Source organism: Cetorhinus maximus, chromosome 12 (genome assembly GCF_964194155.1).
Source record: "Cetorhinus maximus chromosome 12, sCetMax3.hap1.1, whole genome shotgun sequence".
In the NCBI taxonomy this organism is placed as follows: Eukaryota; Metazoa; Chordata; class Chondrichthyes; order Lamniformes; family Cetorhinidae; genus Cetorhinus; species Cetorhinus maximus.
Genome location: NC_135890.1, coordinates 109,312,402 through 109,336,249, shown reverse-complemented (window position 1 = coordinate 109,336,249; position 23,848 = coordinate 109,312,402). Strand labels below are relative to the sequence as shown.

The 23,848-nt window shown below is 40.9% G+C and overlaps 1 protein-coding gene across 3 annotated transcripts in view; it reads left to right on the top strand.

Moving 5' to 3' along the window:
• rph3ab (rabphilin 3A homolog (mouse), b) overlaps positions 1–10,868 on the top strand; it is a 157,071-nt gene extending 146,203 nt beyond the window's left edge. For all 3 annotated transcript variants that reach the window (XM_078554379.1, XM_078554380.1, XM_078554378.1), the window contains one exon: positions 3,218–10,868. In XM_078554379.1, coding sequence (XP_078410505.1) covers positions 3,218–3,348 — 131 coding nt within the window. In that variant the 3' untranslated portion in view covers positions 3,349–10,868. The remainder of the gene's footprint in view (positions 1–3,217) is intronic.
• Positions 10,869–23,848: the final 12,980 nt, after the last annotated feature.

Here is a 23,848-nt window from a genome sequence, read left to right as displayed (position 1 = left end):
AGTCATCTAAATTGTACCCTGACATTAAACCTTAAAGCATCCTAGGAATGAATAACTTTAGCCATTTCATTATTTCTAGTTAGAATACATAGCCATAGGATATGTATAATAAAACAACCCATATCTTAAACTAAATCCTAACACTACGCTTATATGTAAACACAATTTGGGGTTTCTTACAATGGGGCAACTTGAGTCACATAATCCATATTTACATTCTAAGTGTCCAAGTACAGTGTTGCATAGTTTATTCACTCATCATCAACTATTTAATCTAAATCCTCATGCAAAGAACTTTAACTAAGCCTCACAGGCTGCTGCAAGACAGAGACCGGCCTCCACCTTCCAAGATACTCAGTGACAGGTCACTGTCGGCTTGACCCTCCTTCCTTGCAACCACCTCTGCTGTCGGTTATTCCTCAGACATGCAAGCCAGGACTCCATTTTAAAGATTTTACCAAAAAGAAACTAGCATCTAACACCAAGGAATACTAACATTCCTATCTGGATGAAGTTAAACCCTGGATATTAGATTCACTCCTGATGGGAAATCCACTTGAGATATTCTCATTCTTTCCCTATCAGTGCATGAAAGCAAATACCAAATTGGGAAAATAGTTTTCCACCATGCAGAGCTGCAGTGTCGTCTAGGTGAAGGTGCCACAATCGACTGCAATTTCTATCGCAGAGACCATGAGGAAACAATTCAAGTGTTGATGTAGATGATGCCAGCTTCCATTTACTTTTATCTCCTAGACATTGGCATCCAATGAAAAGGAATAAAATCACATGTTGGAATGGTAGTACTTGCAATCTGGGAGATTTTAGGATAGTCCAATTTAGATGGGCTCTATGTAATTGTCTTGTGATCTGCGATATATTTGTCATGTCATTCATCACTTCCTCTTTCTTATGCCATATGTTCATAGCTCATTCATTATGTACTTTCTGCCTTCATCAATGAGCTGATATTGGTCACGATATATGGAATTCAGTGTACAAAAATGAAGAGATTAAAATCACAGGATGAAATATTAAAGGCAGAAGTAAAAGCCACATAAGCTGGAAATCCAAAATGAGTAGCAGAGCTTAGTATCTGAAAGTGTGGAACTTTAGCAAATGTGGTGTGGCTAGGCTGGAGATGCCCCTTTTCAAGGATTGCCAAACTCAAATGAGGAGTAATCCAAGGGAACGAAAAAAGGAAACCAAAAAGTTCTAAATTTACTCACTAGTTTCACAATCAGGCAACTGTTGGTTTTAAAATATATAACAGATTTTAAAATGCTGGAGTAAGTGTAAAATGCATGCATTACATGAAGGTTTATGTGAAATGGGACAGGGATGCAGGAGCAAGTGTTTAAAAGACAAAGAAAGTAGGTAAAAATGTCAAACATTCTACCATAATGGATGAGGAGTGCACAGAATATGAATAATACCTCCTGGGAAAATTCAGGGTCCAGACCCAATCACCCTTAGCAGTAGTTTTCTACCACTGGCATTCAAGCAGATGGAAGATCAGAAATTTAGCAATGGGCCATATCCAATAATAATCGAGAAAAGGGTGGAAAAATGACAACACCAATGTTTCCAGCAAAATGTGCCAAAGTCATTAACTCAGATTGTTAAACTCAAGCTGATCATTTATCTTTTCAGGCACTGCCATTCAGCCTTTAGAATGCTGGCAAAGAATTCAGGCCACACAAGATTTAACTGTTCATCCATCTCTATTTAATCTAGTGAGGCTTTAATTGAACAATTGGCATTGCTTAAATTAGGGAAACTGATTAAACAGATTAGTCCCAGCTTTTCAGAATGTCAATCCTATTATAACTATTAAAGATCCGTTTGCATTACAAGAATCAAGTCGTCCACTAAATCTCAGAAGAACTCGTATTCTACGCTTAAAACTTCTTCAAATGCATAGATTAATTGAAAAAGAAAGACAGCTTGGGTGAGATATGGTTTTCCCCCGGTTTGTGCCCTGATTATGCTTATTTTCTGTGCATCTTTCATGTGCATTTCTGCGAGTTTCTCCAGCGAAACTTTTGCCTGGAATATGCAGAAACATGAAAATCAAGTGGTAATGACGAATGATATCAGCACACACCTCACCCAATGCACACCTCTGGATCAATACTCGGCAATGGCATCCATGAGAAATGCACTGTTATAATTGCACCTAGTCCCTTCAGATTGGAAAATCTGAGAAGTGGGGCAGTCTGAAAATTTCCAGAGGCTTCAAAAAGGGATATTGGGTCAATTATCACAGCTGGAGCCCCCAAAGGACATTGTTGCACTAGGGCAGTATTGGAGCCAAGATGGTGACTGACCTGCTGTGTATTTTCAGCATTTTCTATTTCTTTTTATTGCCTGTTAGCTAATGTTATCATATTTTAGTCCTAACCAACGAGTATGAAAACCAATTTAATGACCCTACCGTCAACCTGGATGAGATCAACTCCTGCGTGGAGCAGCTGTCAAACCTGGACTTCTATCTGTACCACTGCAGGGAGTGCATTTACTCAATACAACAGCAACTTGTATTATATAGCACCTTCAACTACTAAAACATATGAAAAATCAGGAGGAAGATGAAATACTGAATTGAGCAAGAAGTATTTATTCTTTTTTAATAAATACTAATTTTATTTTCAAAGTTTACATATCTGCCTGAATTACAGATATCAGAGCCCACAGTTTGGAATATGGGCAGATTTACAGTTGGGTAGTACTATACATAGACAGGGTTAGTATCATTTCTTGGGATATTTTTTTTTTTGTAAAAATATACTTTATTCATAAAATATCTTCAATCACATTCCAAACCATTTCAAAAACAACATTACAAGGGTACAATCCAGGTTAAACTTTTACAAGATGTATCACCAGGTGCATCAGTACAAACAATATTACAATCATTTACAGCCTTTCATTTTGATCTGTACAGCCAGAGGGGCTCTAAACAGTTCCCAGTCTCTCGGTGCGCTGTGGTAGAAAGGTCTTAGACAGCGACCCTTCCCCATTGCGCCTTTGCGGCAGCTGCCCCAAGCTTTAGTGCGTCCCTCAGCACGTAGTCATTTCTTGGGATATAGTGTTGGATTAAAATAAATTAAGTTTAGTTAGGATACCAATGGCTTGACTTGCCTTGTCTGTTGTCTATTATTTGATTACCTTTTTTGATGTTGTGTATAATACCATTTTTTCTCTCCTCTAACAGGCAGTATTATAATGGGCATTAATGCAAAAGGAGACTGCTTGAAGCATTGGTATGAGTGTCTGAAGAACAAGGATAAGAAGATTGAGCGCTGGCACACTCTGTACAATGCAAATCCCATTCCCAGTGACTGAACAGCATTCTACTAGAGCCCATATTTAGTTTCAACCATCAAATCCATTCACTTCCCTCCTCCTTCCTCTTTAGTCCCTCTCATTCTCTTTAATCTCAAACTACTTTGATGAGGGGACACCACCTTCATGAAAAGTGTTCAATTAACATTTATCCTTTGTTTACATACAAAATATACAATACAATCACCTTAGACCACATTGTCACACCATACGTGCAAAACACTGTGAGAAAAATGGTGCATGATTCTTTTGGAATTATTTCTTCCCCCAGCCCCCTTAAAAAAGGTTGCCAAACAATTTTCTGGGAAGACGTTTGTCACATTAGCAACTACATTGGAATGGGTTTGTGTCTCTTTTCTCATTTCTGGAAGCACTTAGCCTTTCCTTAAACTTTCTCCGATTAGAACCAGCTGAATTACGCATTGTCTTGGAGGAACTACCAGTTTCCTCAATACCTTTGTACTGGTACACATTATCACTGGGAGTCCTGTACCAGGGCAGATCAGCTGAAACCTGCATGCAGCAACCAGCACTATCCCCTCCATTCCCCTGCTAAACCCTCCCCTGCAAAATGATGAATGTTTGTGCTGACCTTCTGTCACCAAACTACAACTTCCCATCTGAGAGGTGAAACTGCAGTAGAATCTGGATCCCCTAGGTTTCCTATCCTTTCTCTTAAATTGCACTCGGGTTGTTTCTGAGCCTCTGTTACTTTAAGAACAATTTTGGAGCCCAAGTTTGGGGCATTCCTGAGATTAAAAGCAGATGTAGGTCCTTCTGGGTCTAGGGAAGGTCCCTAAGCTTTGAAGGGAATGGTAATCCGAGAGTATTAAAAAGCGGAAACATTTTTTTCCCTTCCGCTTCAACCTGTTTCGGGCCTCTGACTCCTCCTTTGGAGCAGCAGTGTGTCACTCTAACTTCTGCCTTCTCAGTGAGCAGGCACCTCTCTTGCGTCGCTAAAAGTGCTGGCAACTGCTCCATGCACTCAAACAACTCCTATCCCTAAAATATGGGGTAAGGTCACTAGCAAGCACAATGCCAGCTGCAAGTCATGCCACACCCTACTTCTACCTTCTCAAGGTGGGGTCTGCAGAATTTCCTGCCTATTATCTCTACATTGATCTAAAATGATTCAATCTAAACAGTCCAGCAGCTGGTTAAAAGGCAAATTAAGCAATGTCTTTGATAGTAAACTTTAGATTCTAAAATATATATTACAAATGTTGACCTAGATCAATAGTTAGATTATTAAAAATCATTTGAGCATAAAGATGGAGCCTGGAACTATAGAGTTTGATTTAAACTATGATAGAGAATCACTAGCTTCCTGAAATCGGTATTTCCATTGAAGTTCCGACCTCAATTATTGACCTATTTTTCAAGAACAACAAACCCAAAGCAGGGTGGCAGAGAGACCTTAAAGAGAAAATATATTATTCTAAAATGCTTGAAGTTGTAATGGAAAATCTCTGGACATTTCTTGGTGTCTTAGCTATCGCAACATTGAGCTGCTAGTTAGAGGATGAAGAGGAGTGAACATTTTGTACAGAACCTCCCCTTGTGTATAATCATAAATGTCAAGTGTTGCCCTCAGCATGTAATTCCTATTCATGCTATCACTGGATGCAAGGCCATGACATGATTAGGAGAAAGTTCTGTATTAAATGTCTGCTATCAGGCTGCCCCTAACCATTTGCACTAAAGCACAAACACTAACAAAGGATATGAGACAAGAAAGATGATATAGTTATCTTCCTTTTATAAGATTGAGGTGATTCTGTAGAATAATTGTTGTTTATAACTGATTTAAGGACAATGTAGATGAGTTCCTACAGAAGTTAAAGTTTAAATGGAGAAGTATAGGGTGGGTGAATTCCAATGTAAAAGGAAGATTTGGGAAGGTTGAGTTTCTGGTTTAGTGTACTTTAAAAACTTGGCTGTATAAGAACATCACATTATCACTAGGGGAGATTTTTTACTATGCAATAGGCACTGTATCTTCTACAGCAGAATAATGTTTTCACACTTTTGATCTTAGTTTTAATTAAAACTAGTATCACTGAATCTGGGTGACAGTAGGGGTCCTACAGTTGGCCTCAGTGCTCCAGATTAGGGAATGTTCCCATTACTGATTACTGTCCAATGCCTTGTGTTGGCTAAGCTTGTATGTTGGGATAGAAAAGAATTAGGCTCAGCTTGCTTACCTGCCTGCAGTACTGAAGGATTTCTGGACCCACCTAATGTAGGGCCTCTGGCGGAGAAAGGCAGAAAATTGAAGCAAAAATACCTTCCAAACAACTTCTGAAACAAAAGCTGTAAAGAGAACATACAAGTTAACATTTCAGGTGTGAACCCTTCAAGAGAATGCCTGCTTTTATAAACTAGTTGTTCTCTCCACAGCTGTCTGATCTGTGCGTTTCCAGCATTTGTTGTTTTTGTTTCAGAGTACCAGTATAGTCATCTTTTTGTTTTTCGTCCGCATATCTTCCGCTTAATGTAGCGACTCATTTCCAAATAATTAATTACCTTCTCATTTTACCAACATTTCCATTTCCCTGCAATTAAAGAGGTCAGCAATAAAAAGCATCAACAAATAAATAATTCACTGAATTACAACATAATCCTAAATTATTTTAAGAGCGCTTACCAATCATTCATCCTCATTTTGTCTATGTTTTATGCTTTCAAACTGCTGGACTAATGTAATCTTGGAGCAGGCATTTTTAATAGAATTCCATCATTGGTATCATTGTGAAGCAGTATAGAGGTCCTTGGCCAGCTCATTTGATTGATAATGTCAGAGTATGGGAGTCTAGATAAAATGTCTGCTCCAAGCTGCTTCTGGCCTGCATTTTGAAAACACAGGACTGAGGAACAAGGCAAGCCATGAAGCTAGCCTGCCTGCTGGCCCTCACACAAGTGACAGGCACAGTGTTTAACACAACTTCCAGTCTGTGCATAGTCAACAGCTGAATTTATTTTGAAATTGGTTTTGTTGGTACATAAATAGCTGTGTTCGGAATAATCAGTATAAATGGCAATTAGACATATTAACCCTCATCCCCTAACTGTCCAGAGACTTTTGTCATCGGATGACTAAAATTACCTGAAAATCCAGGGAGTTCATCCTTTGCGTTCAAAGGACAATGTTTTTATTTCAACAGAGTACCAATTAACACAGAGAAAACACTGTTTAATTGTTGACTTTCACGTCTCATTTTCCCATGTTGCTCAGCCAAGTGCAGCAAGCAGTGTGATGTGATACTATCAACTGACAACAAAGGCACCAATAATCTCTCCACAGGGTGCTGTCAGCAAAGAATCCACTATGTTTGCTGTCCAAAATGAAATAATGCAGAGAAATAGGCACCTTGGCACAAATGTAGTCAGGTCGTGGGCCTCTGTTATTCCTAACAGGTATGAATGATTTGGATAAGCGCAATCTCCAAGTTTGGAGATGAAGTAAGTAGGCGAGCACAGTGCTACCAATTCAAAAGATTTGGATCTGCTGGGGAACTGTCAATGTGGAAAGTAATACTTGAGCAAGAAGTATAGGACAATCATACAGTGTGGAGGGCAATGATGAAAAACAGAATAAAAGAACAGAAAGTAGGCTGTTAGATTACAGATGATCTGCACCTCAACTCCATCAGCCTACCTTGGCTCCGTAAGCCTGAATACCCTTGCATAATAAAATCTTTCAATTTCAGTTTAAAATTTTTCAATTGACGCCCCCCACCCAAAACAGCTTTTTGGGGAGAGAGGTTCAGACTGCCACTGCACTTTGTGGAATTGCTCCCTGACATTACTTCTAAAAACTTCTAATTATAAGTTTATGCCTCTTACTCTCTCTCTACCTCCTCCTACCCAAGCTGAGAAAATTGTTTCTATCCTGTAAAGTTCTTTATTGGCATTGAACACATCAATTAGCTCACCCCTTAATCTTCTATATTCTTATCATTCTGGCGAATCTGCACTAGACTCCCCTCCCTCCAAGATCAGTATATTCTTCCTGAGATACAGTGCCCAGAACAGCACACCAGATGGGGACAACCAGAGCTTCATATAACTGTGCATAACTTCTACCCTTTGTTTTCCCATTCCTGAGATAAAAGCAACATTCTATTGGACTTTCAAAATTTTTAGTACCCATGTTTAGTGATTGCTGTAAATAGACCTGTAAATCTCTGCTCCTTCACTGTTCCCTATGTTCTCACCATTTAGAAAATACTCTGATCTATCTTTCTTAGATAGAAAGAGAATGACCTCATACTTTCCCAAATTAAATTCCATCTGCACAGTTTTGCCTGCTCAGTGAATCTATTAATAACCCTTGCAGCTGTTTGCTCCTATCTAGAGAAAGAAAGGAGGGGCAGATGGCAAAGTGGAGTTGAGACCACGACCAGATCACCCATGATCTTATTGAATGGCAGAGCAGGCTTGAAGGGCTGAATGACCTACTCCTGCTCTTAAGTCCTAGGTTACTGTGCTGGCACTAGCATCCTAACTGAAATGAATTGGGAGCGGTGGTGGGATTAATCAACTATTAGGTGTGGGTTTACAACACAGTTGCCCGTAATGGACCGAATGTAGACATCTTGCTCCAAGAAGGAAAATGCATTGTGTGGTAAATGGAATAGCTAAACTGAAGCTTTTCTGAGTTTGGATGGGGTAGGGCTATCTTGTTGCTATAGAGTGGGGGCAATGTTAATCCAACCGATGCTGAATCTGCTGTTTATGGGCTTATTACTGATACTGGATGTAAAGTGGTACCAGTGTTCCATTTCTCAGTACTTACAGCCATCATCTGACGGAAACAAATTCCTCTCCTCCACCCACCACCTAGCAAACACATGAAAATTAACAGCTACAATGATATCCTGTGTTTATATAGCACCACGAACATGGTGAAATGTCCAAAGGTGCATTACAGGAGCAAACAAAAACTTCCAATCAGGGTTTGACCCTAATAGAAGTTTAGTCAAAGGAGAAGGTTTTAAGGAGTGTCTTAAGGGTGAAGAGAGATGTAGCGAAGTGGTGAGGTTTATGGAAGGAATTTCAGGCAGTAGAAGGCATGACCGTCAATGGCAAACAGAATTAACTTGGTTATTCCTTAATGAGTGGGCTTGGGAACTTTAATTTTAACATTTATGTAAGTAATTCAGTTGGTGTAGAATTATTGGCTGTGCCTTGTTACGTACAACTGTAGAGACACAAATTCCAAGTAATAACAGTTTAACGAGCACAATGTCCTCGCAATAGTAATCAGGACAGGAGACACAGAAACATAGCGACTTATTCATGAAATCTCTCTGAAGCACCTTATAGAATAAAATTATTTTCATTCTCTCTATCCTATGTATGCCAATTGTCACCTAATTCTCAAGTCTTCATCAATTGCCAGGAGGGAGCTTTTGGAAGAAAGCAAATACTTGGTACTAAATACTTCCCATAAGCAGCTGGCCTTAAGCAATATCCAGCTTCTCCAAGTAGCATATTAATCAAATAATAGTAGTCTTCCAATTGTGTTTTATTAAATTCTAACTCACCCAATGTTAGATTGAAGATTCTGAAACTGGGTGTCCATACAACCACCCATGTCCATTCTGTGGACCCTAGTATTGAATGTGAAGAGTCAGCATGGAGAAATAAATGGTGTTGTAATGATTTTGTACCTCTAGATGTCTTCAACTCTTTGTAAATAGGATATGATACAGTATTTAATCAAATATGATAGTGGCATCTAGTAACAGAACATCAGTACATCACTGGCTTTATTTTCTACTTTATTAACAGGACATCTAGTTTACAGCCTTGATGCTTTCTGTGGTGCTTCACTGGACTGGCAAATGTCCATTGGTTAGATAGATTCATTTCCTGTTTTTTTCACCTCTGGAATTAAAATTTCAGGTTAACACTTCATTGGAATAGTGCGCACAGGGGCTTTTGTGACTAATTTAACCAAATGTGCTGAAATTAACTAATTTCACCCCATATCTGATTTGTACACAAAAAAAAGGTAAAATCTGGAGCAGGACATCTTTGCACATCCTAAAGTTGACATATTTAACCTTACAGTATTACAGGGTTTTGCAGCTATTTTAGTCAGAATCCCATCCTATTATCCTAACACAATCTGAACTCTGTATTTGCAGAGTTTTACATTTTCAACCTTTGAATTCCAAGTTTGAAGCTTAATCTTTTGTTAATGGTGGTTTTAGCTATTATTTCAATCCTCCACTTCCCAGCAGCATGTTAGAATAATTTGGAATCTCACAGACTGATCAGCATCATTGTTATTGTTAGTTACTGAGTGTCAAAAATTAGATGGAGGTGCCCATTCCTCCATTAACAAAGATTTACATTAAAAAGTTACCACAGGACTCATTATGAATTCGTCAAGTCTCATCAAGACTCAACATTTTGCAGAGTGACAGAGACTCGCTGAGATTTTCTGGGGTCTTCTCTTTATATTCTTTCATGGGATGTGGGTGTCGCTGGCAAGGATATTGCCCATCCCTAATTGTCCTTGAAAGAAGGTGAGCCACCTTCTCGGACTGCTCTAGTCCATCTAATGCAGATTGCTGACATTTCATAGAATCACACTGACATTTGCTGAGATTTCACAGACAAGACTTACTGAGGTTCCATGGAGTAACCTTGAATCTCACTAAAACTTCCCAAAACCTCACTGAGATAGTACAGAACTTCACACAAGCCTGACTATACGATATTAATGTAGTCAGTGCCCTTAACAGGTGCATGGGGTCACAATACTCCACTTCTCATTATCAAACCTCTGTAAAATGTCTTCCATATGATTCTGGTTGAGAAGGACATCAAAGTAGTAAGAAAATGGGAATCTTTAACAGAATGAAAATCAATCATTAATTCCAATCCTCACTGGTCATTGATCTAATGCGCGAAGTACTTTTTCCACATCTTACCTTTATCTTCATATATGAATCAGGCTTATAATAGGCATACATGTCACCTTTTGATCTCTGTCTTTGCTTCTGTCCATCTATATGTAATTTACTTGCTGCTACGAGTTTAGGCAGTGCATGTTGCTATATAGCAGGCACTTCTAACAACAACCTAAATTTGGGGCTTTTGTGGGGGTGTCATTCAATAACAACAACGATAAGATCTAATTTGATGCTAATATCTAGAAGTATTAAAATCAAAAGTAAAGTGCCACTTTATAGTGCGCTTCTGGGTAAAAAGAAATCTGCCAATAGCAAAAAAAACGCTGGTAAGGGTCAGCTATACGGTACAGCCCCCTAGCTCTGTATATAAGCAGCATGTGATACCTTCTTAATCAGCATGTTTAAACTGATCACAATTGGGAGCTGCATAATATGTTTTGCAGTGGATTTACATTCAATTGGATGTAAAGAAACCAAAACTTGATTTTGTATTGAGGTGCCTGCAATACTTAAGCTGTCTTCCAGTGCATGCAGATATAAACTGTGAACACTTCGTACTGATGTTGCCTATAAAGCGGATACTACGCACAACCCTGTCTTGCTCTATTGATTTAACACAATAAAAAGGAGATGGTGCTGGGGATGGATGGGTGGCTTTTGCCGGCTTCGAGTGTGGCTGTAGGTTAATCCTGTGTTACCTACACACAATGACAGGGAATTTGAGAGCTAACTCTTGCCTTTAAGGTTTCATGCAGGCCTACCCCAATGTAAGAGTAACCAAGGCAGGCAGCTGCCCCTGACCACCTCACTCACCCTTTTCGGCCCGAGTTATAAGGATAAAGGACTGAAGGCAAGTGGGTGCACCAAGAGAAAGAGTAAACATCAAACCAAAAGGCTGGCTAAGACCTGGCAGTCAACCCCACCCCCACCCCCAGGGGTTACTTCAGTGGTGGAAAGTTCGCGTTCGCCAACGGCTTCCAGCGATTCAAGCGGTTACATTTCTACAGTAAAAGAAATACAAATTTATAAAGCAATTAAAAGCGGGCCGACGACGTTACCGTGAACCATACGCTCTGCCAACATCTTCTTCTCCAGGTGTGCTGGCGCCATGTTGGATGGAGGGACCTGTTCACGTCAGTTGTTGACCCCCCCCCCAGTTTTGGCGTTGGTTCCCCCCCCAGTTTTGGCGTTGGTTCCCCCCCCAGTTTTGGCGTTGGTTCCCCCCACCTCCCCCCACAGTTTTGGCGTTGGTTCCCCCCACCTCCCCCCACAGTTTTGGCGTTGGTTCCTATCCTACCCGCCCTCCCCTCGTTCCCTCTTGTCTAGTGACAGGGCCGCCGGGTGGGTAGTTGCTGAGGCAATGGAACGAAGCTGTAACCCAAAGGGGACAACAATAAAGTGAAATGGGGAGACACTGGGTAATAAAGTTCACATGAAAGAGGGTACATAGGAGAAAGAAGACTGAAGATCGAGGCAGACCAGAATAAGATGGAGGCTCGAGATTTTTGCTAAGGGATGTTCAAAAATAAGAAGTCCAGATATCTTAGGAGCTGGGTGAGTTGCCTTAAATAAAGCATTATGGTCTCAGAGACCAAGACACCAGAGCTTAAAAGGGTAGATAATAACTTGCATTTTTATAGCACTTTTAATACGGTGAAACATCCTAAGACGCTTCGCGGGAGCGTTGTCAAACAAAATTTGATGCTGATGCACAGAAGGAGATGTTAAGAAAATGGCCAAAATGTTGGTCAAAGAGGTAGGCTTTAAAGGAAGAAAAGACAAGTGAAGAGGCAGAGAGGTTTAGGGCCTAGGCAGCTGATAGCAATGGTAGGATGATTAAAATAAGGGATACACAAGAGGCCAAAATTGGAGGAGTGCAGAGATCTTGTATGGCTTGAGGAGGTGATTGAGATAGGGTGGGGAAAAGCCACCTAAGGATTTGGAAACAAGGATGAGAAATTTAAAATTGAGGTGTTGCTGAACCGACAGCCAACGTAGGCCATCAAGCACAGGGTTGACGGGTGTATGGGACTTGGTGCGAGTTGGGCTGTGGGCAGCAGAGTTTTGGAAGAGCTCAGATTTATGGAGGGTGGAAGATTAGAGGCTGGCCATGGGAGAGCAATAAAATATCAATTTTAGAGCTAACAAATACATGAATGAAAGTTTCAGCAGCACAAGAGCTGAGGTAGGTTGGAGTCGGGTGATGTTACAGAGTTGAATAGGGCAGTAATGGCGTGGATGTGTGTTCAGGCGTTCATCACAGTGTAAAATATTATACCAAAGTTGCGAACAGTCTGGTTTAACCTCAAGACAGTTGCCAGGGAGAGGGGTGGAGTCAGTGGCTAAGGAATGAAGTTTGTGACAGGGACTGAAGATGATGGCTTTGCTCTTCCCAATATTTATTTAGAGGAAATTTCTGCTCATCCAGTGAAGGGGCTGAGTAAGGTGGTATTGAGGTAGAATTGGATGTCATCAATGAACATGTGGGAATTAATATGTTTTCGGATGATTTTATTGACTGGCAGAATGTTGATGAGAAATATAAGGGTAGATGTTGGGAGGGGCCTCAAAGGTAATGGGCAGGGCCGGGAAGAAAACCATTGCAGGTGATTCTCTGGCTATTACTGGCTGGAAAAGAATGCAACTACGTGAGTGCATTCCCACCCAGCTGGACAATGGTGGATGGCAATGGATGACATTGGTAATGTCAAAGACTGCAGGCAGATCAGAAAGGATGAGAAGGGTTTGCCTTTGCCACAGTCACATGGAATGTCATTTTTTAATTTTGAAAATGGCCACTTGGTACTGTGGCAGGGATGGAAACCTGATTGGAGGGATTCAAAAATGGAGTTTCAGGAAAGTTGGTCGCAGACTTGGAAAGTGACAATAGGCTCAAGGACTTTGGGGAGGAAAAGGGAGGCTGTAGATGGGGTGGTAATTTGCAAGGATGAATTGGTTTTTGAGAAAAAGCACGCAACACAAGATTTGAAGTAGAGGGGCACAGTACCTGAGAACAGAGAAGTGTTATTTAATAATATAATGTAGCCTGGAAGGGAAGTTTGGTGGTTAGTAGTTTATTGGGATTTGGGTCGAGCGAGCAGGAGGTGGGCCTCATGGACAAGATGAGCTCTGAGGGGAGAGAAAATAGTAAAAGGTGCAAGTTCAGAGCTAGGGTAAGGGGGAGCTTTAGAGGGCATTTGACTCGGGGAAATAAGGGAACAGAGAGAATTTTACATCATGTAGGAGTTGCAGAAAATAAAATTGGATGATCTTAATCTCAGTGACAAAGAAGACCATGAGGTCCTTGCATTTGTTGGAGGTGAGGGTGGAAGAGACAGGGTGGAGAGGTTTATGAAGATGAATTTCAGCAGAGAAATGAAGCTAGGGTTATCTTTGCATTCCAGGATGATCCTGGATTTGTGAGAAATATTGGCAAAGGAGAGGATCCGGTAGTATTTTGTGGCCCAGCCAGATATGGTAAATGGCTAAACCAGTTGTCTGTCATATCTGTTTAAGTTTGCATCCTTTGGACTTAAGGGAACAGAGTTGAGGGCTGAACTGGAGGAACAGCCAGGGTGAGAGAAAATAATTGTTTTAGTAGGGAGGGGCATCAAAGGTGGAAGTGAGGATGTGGTTAAGCAAATTGGTAGCTGCAGAAATGATGTGAATGGATGGCCAAAGTCTAGCAGTTGAAATTTTGTAAGTGAATTGGGAGAACGTTTTTCCCGGGCAGACACGAATGTAGAGTTAGGAGCTGGAAGGGGAATGTGGATGAAGAGTGATACAAGGAAGTGATCAAAGATGCTCTTATCTGTGATTAACACGATAGAAATAGCAAGGCCACATGAGCTGGCAAGGTCAAGGGGGTGGCCATGAATATAGGTTGGGGAGTTTACATGGAGGGAAGGGTTAAGGAAGGTTAGGAGGACAGTGAACTCAAGAGGGAAAGCACAATGAATTGAGCCGGAGATTGAAATCACGAGGATAAGAAGTTGCATGGTGCAGGATTTGAGGTGGGGGGTGGGGGAAACAGTGAAGGTATCTGGGTTAGAACATTTTTATGGTACTTAGGTGGACAGTAGAGAACAAGGATTTTAAATGAGAAAGTGAGAAGGGTGTAATAAGCTGAGATTCTCAAAGGAGAAAGTGCTAGAGGAACCAATAGAACAAAGAGACACAGGAAATATTCATTCCACAGTATGGGCTGTCTTCGAACCTGGGTCCTAGAGGTAAAAGGCAGGACAAAGTGTAGCTCAAAGTGCCATTTTGTCTTGCATACTGTGCCATCAAATCCCAGAAATGGGTTATTCATTGATCAGGAATGTCTGACATAGCAGAGTGGCGACATGTTCTCTCTCAGTAAGTAACCTCTTTTCCCACAACATTGTGTACAATTATGAGAACTTTAGTGAAATATTAATTAATTTCTGTTCATTTTTAATTGTAATGGAAGACTGTTTGAATTGCAGTAAAACATATTGTAATGATTAGCTTGTTATAGTTTGATAGATATCTGACATAACAGCACACATCTACATCCAAGGTTAAGCTGTAAATTCAGTAAATCTGGGGAAAGGTACCCACTTAACAGCAAAGAATAGCTATATATTTAATTCAAGCAATTCATGGCTACAGAGAGGAAATTATATGTACATTTAAGGATATGCATTATTTCAGTGAGGCTCTTTTTCTTACTCATAAACTATTGATGAGCCAGGTTGCTCCCAAACCACTGTCAATATGCCTTTCTGGTAGATCTACATCAGAACAATCCACTGGAAACCTTCTTAAACCATATTTTCCCCCACCCCCGACCTACCCCTCCTTTGGAAGTCATCCATCCTCTGAAGTGTCTCCAAAAATAAAACACTTAAGATCAGAGACTACACTGAACAGTACACCAAGCTGCATCTCTCCCTGTGGAGTAAGGGACGTGCGAGGAGACAGGCAACTACACTGGAGGTAAGACGGAGACTGACTGAGTAGTGAATTAGGTTCACGTGGTAAGTTCTCATAAGTCCTTTTCAAGTTTTAATTACAGATTAAGAATCAATATCTGACATAGTACAAGCCTCCAAGTAAGTTTTAGGTTAGCTTGTTAAACAGAGAACTACCGGGAGTGGCAGTCACCTGAAAGCAGTTGGTTCAAGTGTAATTACTGTAGCAGGAAGCTAAACTAGCTAGTGACTCATCGGAGGGTCTAGAAAAGAGACAGGTTTTTCAAGCTGCATGATCAGTGAGAAGACAGGTGACTACGTCTGGAGTAAGATGGAGACTGAGTGAGTAGCGAATTATGTTCATGTGGGAATTCAGTACACAGGGAAAGAGGCGTGTTATATGTAGGAATATTCTAAGTTAATTAATTGAGTAATTAAATTAAGCTAACTAAAAAACATAAGTAACAATGGCAGGACAGGTGTTATGTTGCAGCTGTGGAATATGGGAGCACTCGGATGTCAATCCATGATAAACACGTCTGCAGAAAGCCTAAGCTGCTAGAGGAATTCCAGATCAGGGTTGTTGATCTGAAAGCCGAACTGTAGACACTGTGCAACATAAGGGAGGATGAGAAATACCTGGCCACTTTGTTCCAGAAGACGGTCACATCTGTTAGAATAGGGTTGTCTGTTTTGGTCGGCAGTGAGGCACAAGAGGATGTAACCATGAATGAGGCAGGTAATGGGACCGAGCAGACAGTAGTGGAGAAGCCGCAGACTTTGCAATTGTCAAACAGGTTTGAAGTGCTCACAACCTGTGCGGATGAAAGCGAGGTCTGCAAGGTGGTTGAGCAGGCTGGTCATGGTACAGGAAGCTATTCAAGTGGGGGGAGCAAACAGGAATGTAGTGATAGGGGACAGCATAGTGAGGGGGATTGATATTGTTCTCTGCAGCAAAGAGTGAGAATCCAGAAGACTGTGTTGCCTGCCTGGTGCCAGGGTTCAGGACATCTGTTCAGGGCTGGAGAGGAACTTGTGGTGGGAGGGGGAGGATCCAATTGTTGTGGTCCTGAGATTATTACCTGAGCCATATGCAAATTGGCATAGGACAAATAAGGTTAGCGAGATTAATGCGTGGCTCAAAGATCGGTATGGGAGAAGTGAGTTCTGGTTCATGGGGCACTGGCAGCAGTACTGGGGGGAGTGGGAGCTGTACCGCTGGGACGGTCTACACCTGAAACATGCTAGGATGTGTGTTCTTGTGAATGGCATAACTAGGGAAGTAGAGAGGGCTTTAAACTAAACAAAGTGGTTGAGGGATCAAGCTTGGAAAGATGTGGCAAATCAAGGGGTAAATTCAAGGCAGAAGACCATAATAGTAATTTGGGAAATGAGGGCCATAGAATAGCAGGAAGGGACAGAGAGATAAAACCTAAGAATGCACCAATAGTCAAGACTAGATGTTACAAAGATAACAAAAAGACAAAACTAAAGGCTTTGTATCTGAATGCATGTAGCATTTATAACAAAGTAAATGAATTGATTGCGCACATTGAAGTCAATAAACATGATCTGATTGCCATTACGGAGATGTGGCTGCAGGATGACAAGGATTGGGTCCTGAATATTGAAGGATATATGATATTCAAGAAGAATGTAAGCTGTGGGCCGGGTGCAGGAAGGTGGGATTAGAAAGGGCACCTGGGTGTTCTCGGGCTGGCGTGGACAAGATGGGCCGAATGGCCTCCTTCTGTGCTGTAACTTTCCTATGGTTTCTATGGTTAATAGGAAGTTAGGTAAAGGTGGAGGGGTAGCAGTGTTAATCAATAGTCCAATAGTTAGAGATGATCTTGGTTCAGGAGATCAGGATATAGAATCGGTTTGGGTGGAGATAAGGGTTGGTAGGGGAAAGAAGTCAGTAGTAGGAGTGGTCTACAGGCCCGCTAACAGTAACCATAATGTAGGACAAAGTATACAAGAAAAAATATTGGGTGCTTGTGATAAGGGGACAGCAATAATCATGGGTGATAAACTGGAAAAATCAGATTGGCAGTAATAGTCTGGATGAGGAGTTCATAGAATGCTTTCAAGATAGTTTCTTAGGGCAACATGTTCTGGAACCAACCAGGGAGCAGATTATATTAGATTTGGTATTGTTTAATGTGACAGGATTAATTAATGACCTCAGAGTGAAGGCACCCCTAGGTAGCAGCAACCACAACATTATTGAATTTTACATCCAGTTTGAAAGAGAGAAGAGTGGGCTAAGATTAATAAGGGCAACTATGTGGGCATGAAAGCTGAGCTAGCTGAAATGAACTAGGATACTAGGCTAGGGGATAGATCAATAGAGAAGCAGTGGCAGACATTTAAGGGGCTATTTCAGAATACTCAGAATAAGTATATTCCTAGTATAAAGAAAAATTCTAAAGGGAGGACCCACCATCCTGGTTAACTAAAGAAGTTAAGAAAAGCATCAAACTTAAGGAAAAAGCATATAACTGCGCAAAGATGAGTGGTAGGTCAGATGATTGGTCAGAATATAAAAGAATGGCAGAGAATGACTAAATGGTTAATCAGGAGAAAGAAATTAGAGTATGAGAGGAAGCTAGCTAGAAATGTAAAAATGGATAGCAAGAGTTTCTACAGGTATTTAAAAAAGGAAAAGAGTGAGTTAAGTGAGGGCTGGTCCTCTAGAGAGTGACAGTGGGGAGTTAATAGTAGATAATAAGGAAATGGCGGATGAAATTAAATCTTTTGCTTCTGTCTTCATTATAGAGGATACAAAAAACATTGCAGTAATAGCTGTAAATCAAGAGATGGAAGGGAGAGGGGAACTCAGTGAAATTATAATCGCTAGGAAAGCGGTACTGAGCAAACTGATGGAGCTGCAGGCTCACAAGTCTCTGGCCCTGATGGACTTCATCCTAGGGTATTGAAAGAGGTGGCTAATGAGGTAGTAGATGCGTTAGTGTTAATTTTCCAAAATTCGCTAGATTCTGGAAAGGTTCCAATGGACTGGAAAGTAGCAAATATAACCCCTCTTCAAGAAGGGCGGGAGGCAGACGACAGGAAACTGCGGGCCAGTTAGCTTGACATCTGTCGCGGGGAAGGTGTTAGAATTGATCTTTAAGGAGGTTCTAGCTGGGCACTTAGAGAAACTCAAGGCAATCAGGCAGAGTCAGCATGGTTTGTGAAAGGGAAATCATGTTTAACCAGTTTATTGGAGTTCCTTGAAGGAGTCACATGTGCTGTGGATAAAGGGGAGCCTGTAGACGTACTGTACTTGGATTTCCAGAAGGCATTTGATAAGATGTCACATCAAAGATTTTTGCAGAAAATAAAAGCTCATGGTGTAGGGGGGGGTAACATATTTGCATGGATAGAAGATTGGCTGGCTGGCAGAAAGCAGAGAGGATGCATAAATGGATCTTTATATCAATGACTTGCTGGTGACACAAAGATAGGTTGGAAAGTATGTTGTGAAGAGGACACCAGGAAGTTGCAGACGGATATAGATAGATTGACTGAGTGGGCAGAAATCTGGCAGGTGGAGTATAACGTAGGAAAATGTGAAGTTGTTCACTTTGGCAGGAAGAATGAAAAAGCAGAGTATTACTTAAATGGAGAATGGCTGCAGAATTCTGAGGTGCAGAGGGATCTAGGTGTTCTAATGCATGAGTCACAAAAAGTTAGTATGCAGGTACAGCAAGCAATTAAGAAGGCTAATGGAATGCTATCCTTTATTACGAAAGGAATTGAACATAAAAGTATAGATGTTAAGCTTCAGCTATACAGGGCATTGGTGAGACCACATCTTGAATATTAAGTGCAGTTTTGATCTGCTTATTTAAGGAAGGATGTAAATGCATTGGAGGCAGTTCAGAGGAAGTTTACTAGATTGATACCTGGAATGAGTGGATTGTCTTATGAGGAAAGGTTAGACGGACTGGGCTTGTTTTCACTGGAGTTTAGAAGAGTGAGGGGTGACTTGATTGGAGTATATAAGACCCTGAATGATGTTGACAAGGTGGATGTCTAGAACTAGGGGGCACTGTTTTAAAATTAGGGGTTGCCCTTTTAGGACAAAAATGAGGAGAATCTTTTTCTCTCAAAGGGCTGTGCGACTTTGGAATTCTCTGCCTCTGGAGGCGGGGTCATTGAATATTTTTAAGGCAGAGGTAGATAGATCTTTGTTAGGCAAGGAAATCAAAGGTTATCGGGGGTAGATGGGAATGTGAAATTCGAAACACAAACCGATCAGCCATGATCTTATTGAATGGCGGAGCAGGCTTGAGGGGCAGAATAGCCTACTTTCGTATGTTTGTATGTGTGACATCACGTACATCCTTCAGAGCTTTTTTTTGCTTTTCAAATTTTTGTTTCCGTGCCATTTATTCACCATAACTGAAACCAAAAGGTAATCCTACAAACTATTAAATAAGATGGCCCACCTTGCTGAAAGTGTGTGTCTGGACGCAGGGATGCCTTTGAGTTGGCATCAGGGCATGATTCTGTTCCCACTGGTAGGTTAACAGCGGGCAGGACTTTCATTGACTCACACATCCCACTACCAGTTAACTCACTCACCTTTCCTGGATAAGCCCTATTACTTGTGTAGGATGAGAAGGCAGTAACAAAAACATTGCAACTGATTAAAGAGCTACACACTTTCTTTTTGCAGTAGTACAATGCAGCAACGAGTGAGGATGGGGTAACTTTCGAAGGGTGGTGGGCAGCAGAAAAAGATCCTAGGTTTATTGATTTCTGCAGCTGGCATGTCTTTCATAGCTTTTTTATTTTGCCATTCTACCATAGCTGGAATTGCTTCTGACTGCTTTTAAGAGTCTGAAACCACCAAGATTTGGACCCCATCTTCTCAAAGTAAAGGCTTATTGGGAACAGGTATGACATTCCCTGTAGGCATAGTCTTGTATGCCATTATGAGGAGGAAGGTGGGGTGGTAATTCAGATGCCCAGGCTAATGCTCTAGGGTTATGAGTTCAAAACCCATTTTGGCAGCTGCTGCAATTTAAAAATTTCAATTAATTAATAAAATCTGAGATTAAAATGCTATTCTCAATACTAAGGGAATAAAGGGATAAGAAGATATTGTGGGGAGGTGGAGATAAGGTGGAAGATCAGCCATGATCATATTGAATGCAGAGCAGGCATAAAGCACCAAATGGCCCACTCTACCCCTATTTCTTATGTACCTTTCTATATAGATTTACGGCAGCTTCTAAAAGAGCCAGGGGTGAGACAAGGAGAAATTTTTTTATGCGGTGAGATTTGGGCCCAGATTTTGTTATAATGACAAAACTGACAACGTTCACCATCGTTACTCCTTTGAAACTGTCAGCAGCTTCTGGAGTCCACATATGTACTGTGAAACATGGAAATCCAGACGTTGCTGTCAGTGATTCATTGTTTCTCCACAGGTGTGTTGTTGAAGTCCCCACAGTCTGTAGTCAATTAGATGTAACTGAACTGATGAAAGCTTTCCCTTTTACATAAATACGAACATGCGAATTAGGAGCAGGAATAAGCCACTCGGCCTTTCAAGCCTGCTCCGCCATTCAATAAGATCATAGCTGATCTGATTGCAACCTCCTGCCTACCCCCAATAACCTTTCGCTCCCTTGTAAATCAAGAATCTATCTAGCCCTGCCTTAAAATTATTCAAAGACCCTGCTTCCACTGCCTTCTGAGGAAGAGAGTTCCAAAAATTCACGACGCTCTGAGTGAAAAAATTTCACCTCATCTCTGTCTTAAATGAGCGACCCCTTATTTTTAAACTGTGACCCCTAGTTCTAGATTCTCCCACAAGAGGAAACATCCTTGCCACATCCACTCTGTCAAAACCCCTCAGGATCTTAAAGGTTTCGATCAAGTCACCTCTTACTCTTCTAAACTCCGGTGGATACAAGCCTAACCTATCTGACCTTTCCTCATAAAACAACCCACCCATTCCTGGTAAACCTTCTCTGAACTGCTTCTAATGCATTTACATCTTTCCTCACAATACTCCAGATTTGGCCTCACCAGTGCCCTGTACAACTGAAGCATAACCTCCCTACTTTTGTATTCAATTTCCCTCGCAATAAACAATAACATTCTATTAGCTTTCCTAATAACTTGCCGTACCGCATGCTAGCCTTTTTTGATTCATGCATCAGGACACCCTGATCCCTCTGAATCGCAGAGGTCCACAATCTCTCACCGTTTAGATAATATGCTTTTTTATTCTTTCTACCAAAATGGACAGTTTCATATTTTCCCACATTATATTCCATTTGCCAGGTCTTTACCCGTTCACTTAACCTATATATGTCACTTGGTAGCCTCTTTACATCCTGGTAAACCTTGGTTTTGTGCAAAGGAAATCATGTTTAACCAATTTACTGGAGTTCTTTGAAGGAGTCACATGTGCTGTGGATAAAAGGGGACTGGTGGATGTATTGCACATAGATTTCCAGAAGGCATTTGATAAGGTGCCACATCAAAGGTTATTGCAGAAAATAAAACAGTGTAATAGGCACAGAAAGCACAAAATTCTTGAATTGCTTTCAAGAGAACTATTTTAGCCAGCACGTAACAAGCCCAATGAGAGAAAATGCAATTCTAGATTTGCTATTAGGAAACGAAGCTCGGCAAGTGGATGAAGTAGCAGTGGGTGACCATTTTGAAGATAGGGACCGTAATACAGTTATATTTAATATAATGATGGAAAAGGATAAAGATAGGACAGGGGTAAAAGTTCTAAATTGGGGAAAGAGAAATTTTACGAAGCTGAGAGGTGATCTGGCGAAAGTGGACTGGTTACGGCTACCTAAAAGGGAATCAGTGACAGACAAGTGGGAGACGTTCAAAATCAAGATTCTATGGGCACAGTGTACACATGCCCCCACAAAGAAAAAGGGCAGTACTGCCAAATCTGGAGCCACCTGGTTATCTAGAAGTATACAAGGTAAAATAAAGCTGAAGAAAGCTTATGACAGTCATAAAAAACTTAATACTGTAGAAAGCCTAGAGGAGTATAGAAAGTACAGAGGTGAAGTAAAAAAGGTAATTAGGAAAGCAAAGAGAGGATATGAAAAAATATTGGCAAGTAAAATCAATGAAAACCCAAAGATGTTTTACCAGGACATTAAGAGCAGGAGAATAACTAAGGAAAGGGTAGAGTCGATCAGAGATGTATATGGTAACTTGTGCTCTGATGCTGAATATGTGGCATATTCACATATTCAGGGTCCTCAATGAGTTCTTTGTCTCTGCCTTCACTAAGGAGAGGGATGAAGCAGATATTCTAGTTAAAGAGGTGACGTGTGAAATATTAGATACAATAAGCATAGTGAGAGAGGATATACTGGAGGGACTGACATCCTTGAAGGTAGATAAGTCACTAAGGCCGGATGGATTGTATCCCAGGCTATTAAAGGAAGCCAGGGAATGATGCAACCTAATTCAGAAGAGGATAAGGCAAGGAAATTGTTCTCCAGTGCCAAAATAGAGCAAAGGGGTAAAAAGTCTTCTATATAAATTTATTAATGGTAGACCTTGGCATTGTTTCACTTTTTACACTGTAAATGGTAGACAGTTTGTAGTGTTGTCTGGTGACTAAAGATGCTGAGTAATGCAGAGTAATGACAGCCAAATATGGTGCATTAGCAGTTCCTACAGGAACAAATTTCGGTTGCATGCAAAATGAAATATGGGTCCACCTGATAATTTTGTGATAAAACAAAATGGTTTATGTAACTAGTGGGAGCTGTATGTCTTATCAAGCATTCACAGGAGATTGGCTCCAAATAAACAACTCCATTTTACAAACAGATTTCACAAACCAGGAAAGCACCGATTTCTAGCACATGTTCTCCTTTAAGAGGATTTAGTGGATACGGAAGCATAGAGGTTATGTTACTGGATTAATGATCCAGAAATATGAGCCCAAATCCCATCATGGAAGTTGGGGAATTTAAAGTCAATTAATTAAATAAATATGGAATAAAAAGCTAGTATCAGTAATGGTGCCCATGAAACCACTGATTGTCATGAAAAGCCATCTGGTTCACTGTCCTTTAATCTGCTGTCCTATCAGGCCTGACCTATATGTGACTCCAAACACAAAGCGACATGGTTGTACCTTAACTGCTGTCTGACATGACATAGCAAGCCAGAGTCATATTCAAGAGGCAGCACCTTCTGAAGGGCATTAGGGATAGGCAATAAATTTTTTATTAATGTGTGCTGTGTCTGCTGCTGCTTCATTTTGATCATAGTGAACAAGATGGCTTTTCTTGACATTGGTAGTTTCATGGGCATCAATTTTTTTGTCAGTGATTGTTTGCTATTGTGTTCCATTCTCAGGGATGGGGTGGGAGAAGGCAGGTCTCAAGTATACCTCAGTTAGAGCAGGAATTGAACCTGTGCTGTTGGCATTATTTTGAACCACATGCTTGCCACCTAGCCAACTGAGCTAAATACCACCGCCACCCTTAACCATGAATGAATAAGGGAAATAAAAGGCTAACCTTAAACTGTGCAGGCTAACTTTAAGTGGTGCTGGCCAAATAATACTTAAGCTTTCTGACTGGGGAGGTCTGACTGGTGAATGAGAACTTTCATCGACCA